The sequence below is a fragment of the Acyrthosiphon pisum genome, chromosome X (genome assembly GCF_005508785.2).
Source record: "Acyrthosiphon pisum isolate AL4f chromosome X, pea_aphid_22Mar2018_4r6ur, whole genome shotgun sequence".
NCBI lineage: Eukaryota > Metazoa > Arthropoda > Insecta > Hemiptera > Aphididae > Acyrthosiphon > Acyrthosiphon pisum.
The window spans coordinates 54,400,565-54,403,515 of NC_042493.1; the positions used below are offsets into that span (position 1 = coordinate 54,400,565).

General features: G+C 26.7%; 1 protein-coding gene across 1 annotated transcript; it reads left to right on the forward strand.

Annotated features, from left to right (window-relative positions):
• The first annotated feature begins 515 nt into the window (after nt 1-515).
• On the forward strand, nt 516-1,143 carry LOC100573789 (non-specific lipid-transfer protein-like). Its single transcript, XM_003248899.4, has 2 exons — nt 516-773; nt 850-1,143. Exons 1-2 carry the CDS (start codon nt 717-719, stop codon nt 1,126-1,128), a joined length of 336 nt encoding a protein of 111 aa, XP_003248947.2. The 5' UTR covers nt 516-716; the 3' UTR covers nt 1,129-1,143.
• Nucleotides 1,144-2,951: the final 1,808 nt, after the last annotated feature.

A 2,951-nucleotide genomic window follows, 5' to 3' on the forward strand; every position in this document is an offset into this window, starting at 1 on the left:
GAATAAATTGTTTAAAATAAAAAAATGTCATGAATGTGTAGTACACATTCTCCGATTTACGTATGAAATATAACATTAGACATAATATGTCCGCTTTTGGTTATGCTAGCAAGCTTCAGTTCTGGTCACAAAATTGCCCATTGCCCATGGACAATTCAATTCTGGTATTTTAATGGAACACCCCGTAATACATATTTTTAATTTAATAACAAAAAAATAGAAACCTTTTACATCAACAATATTTTAAGTAATTCAATATTTTTTCAAAAGATCGAAAATTAAATTTTTAATAAAATAGTGTAATATAAACCATCTTAAATTAAAAATATTAATATAATACAAATTTAATTTTTTTATTTATATTTAATAATTATTACAAAAGTCAGTTTTATTTTGAAGTAATATTCATGTTAAATTTATTGTCTATTAAATTGTATCAAACTATTTTATAAAAATTGTCTGGTTCCCAGTTTTCATTGTATGAAATTCATATTAAATAAATAAATTAATTAGTGAAATGAAATTTAATTTTCAGATATTCTCAATTCCAAAAAGAGTATACATTAAATGAAATCCTTGAATCGCCTAAAGTATTTGGTCCATTAACAAAACTTCAATGTTGCCCAACGTCTGATGGATCTGCAGCAGCTATTCTAGCATCTGAACAATTTGTCATTAAAAATAACCTTCAGGATCAAGCAATTGAAATTGTTGGAATGGAGATGGCTACTGACCCACCAACCACATTCTCTGGTCAAACTTGTGTTCAAATAGTAAATCATAAATATTACATGTATATTATTGTAATTGTATTTAAAGTTAATTTATGTTTACGTATAATATTTGTAGGTAGGATATGACATGACCAAATTGGCAGCTGATAAATTGTTTAGTAAGACCACTATCAAGCCAGAAGATGTTAATGTTGTAGAACTACATGATTGTTTCTCTGCAAATGAATTAATTACATATGAAGCTTTGGGCCTTTGTAAACCAGGAAAAGCTGGAGAGTTTATTGAGTCTGGTTCAAATACCTATGGAGGACAAGTAGTTGTTAACCCAAGTGGTGGCTTAATTTCCAAAGGCCATCCTTTGGGTGCCACAGGTAATTATTTTCTAACAATCTAAATATATGGTTAAGTTATACAATCTTTTAACACCAGTTGTAAGTTTTGAATGAAGTATATTATGTCCAAAATAAAACTGTTAACACATTGAGTGCCACGGTCGACGGGTAGTTTACAATTTGAATATGCATCTTTATGGTCTTCTTATTTACTTGTTTATCAGAGCAATTCTTCTGTTTTTATACTTGGTTATTCAGTAAAATGTCTATTTTTTAACGGTGTATTCGGTATTTTATATTTGTTTATTTTTAGCAAAAAATGGTTATTTTTCCCAAGAAATAATCCAGGGCAACGTCGAACGCTACTACAATTGTTTATGTTTATCGTTATAGTTATTATATCTAAACATTATTCTTATAATATACAGTTGTATAGTTCATGGTATTATTTTACTTATATATAAACAAAAATAATACGAGGAACTTCCATAATAATATTATTTCGTTTTAATTCCTATATATATTATTCATTGCTACAGGTATAAGATATTTGTAAATTTTATTGTTGGATATTAATTGTTCAAATACTAAATAATAAAAACAAGTAGTTATGTAGTGAAAAAACAACCACAATCCACTGGAGGACCATGTCAACACACGGACGGCCGACATAATTGCGGGACAGATTTCGCGCGGTGCCCGAGTATCCGCGCGACAAATATACGTGGCACTTAATGTGTTAACTAGGGAAATTACATGGGTGGTTTGCGATATTTTTTGACCTAGGAAATTTAAATCTAATGCCAAAAAACGTTGTTTTTATGTGTTAGGTTTTTTTTTTGTTTTTTGGTTTATTATATAATTTTTATTTCACATTTGTTTTTAAATAATAGATGTAAAGTTATGAAATTAATTCATAACCTATAATTTCATAGTTAAATACATTAATTATTCAATGTTTAACATTTGAACAATTAATTAATATAATTATTTCCAAAGATTTACTTTTAAAATATCTGACACTCAATTGCTAAAAAAACCCCAAGTAACAAACTATAAATTTATATTTCATTAATATGTTTAAGTAGGAAACAGCACAATTTTTTACACTTTGTTTTCTTCACAAGAATTTTTGAAAATAATTTCATCAATAATTACAATATCTTATTGAAAGTTTCCAAACTCAAAATTATAATTGTCGATATTATATGAATCAGGTTCTGACTTTTTAATTTTATTTGAAGTTAAGGTAAATTTTAATAGTTCTGCATATAATTGCACTAAAAACTGATGGTGAATCATAATTTTTTTTACCCTTAGTATTTATATAAAACTATAATTTAAATATTATAATTTTTGTATAAATACTAAGGGTGAAAAAAAATCATGATTAACCTTTAGTTTTTAGTGCAATTTATCAGTTGTTTAGATATAAAATTGATGCAAAGTCCTTTTTTTCGTGAATTTTAGGGCTTCAAAATCTCAACTGAACTCATCAGTCTATGTGAGGCTCTGATTTCATGACTTTAATTCTTATAATTAACCTAAACAGTTAGGTATCAATTTTTAATTTTTCTTATTAATTGTTTTGCAAATATCATAATGTTTTGGGTATTTATTCAATTTGAATATTAAAACTATTAAATCAAAAACCAATTATGTCACAATTAGAGTTTGATAAATGTTTGCCCTAAATTTCTTAGCATTCACATTAAGAGAATGTCAGCAAACTATTAGTTTTCTCTCTGGCCCACGCGCAACATAGACAAAACGCATTTACGCAAAATCATTTTTTCTATGCATTTAATTAATCTTAGAGTAAAGTCACCTATTACAAAAAAGATAGAGAATAATATTTTTGAAGGAATGACATATCGATTTTATG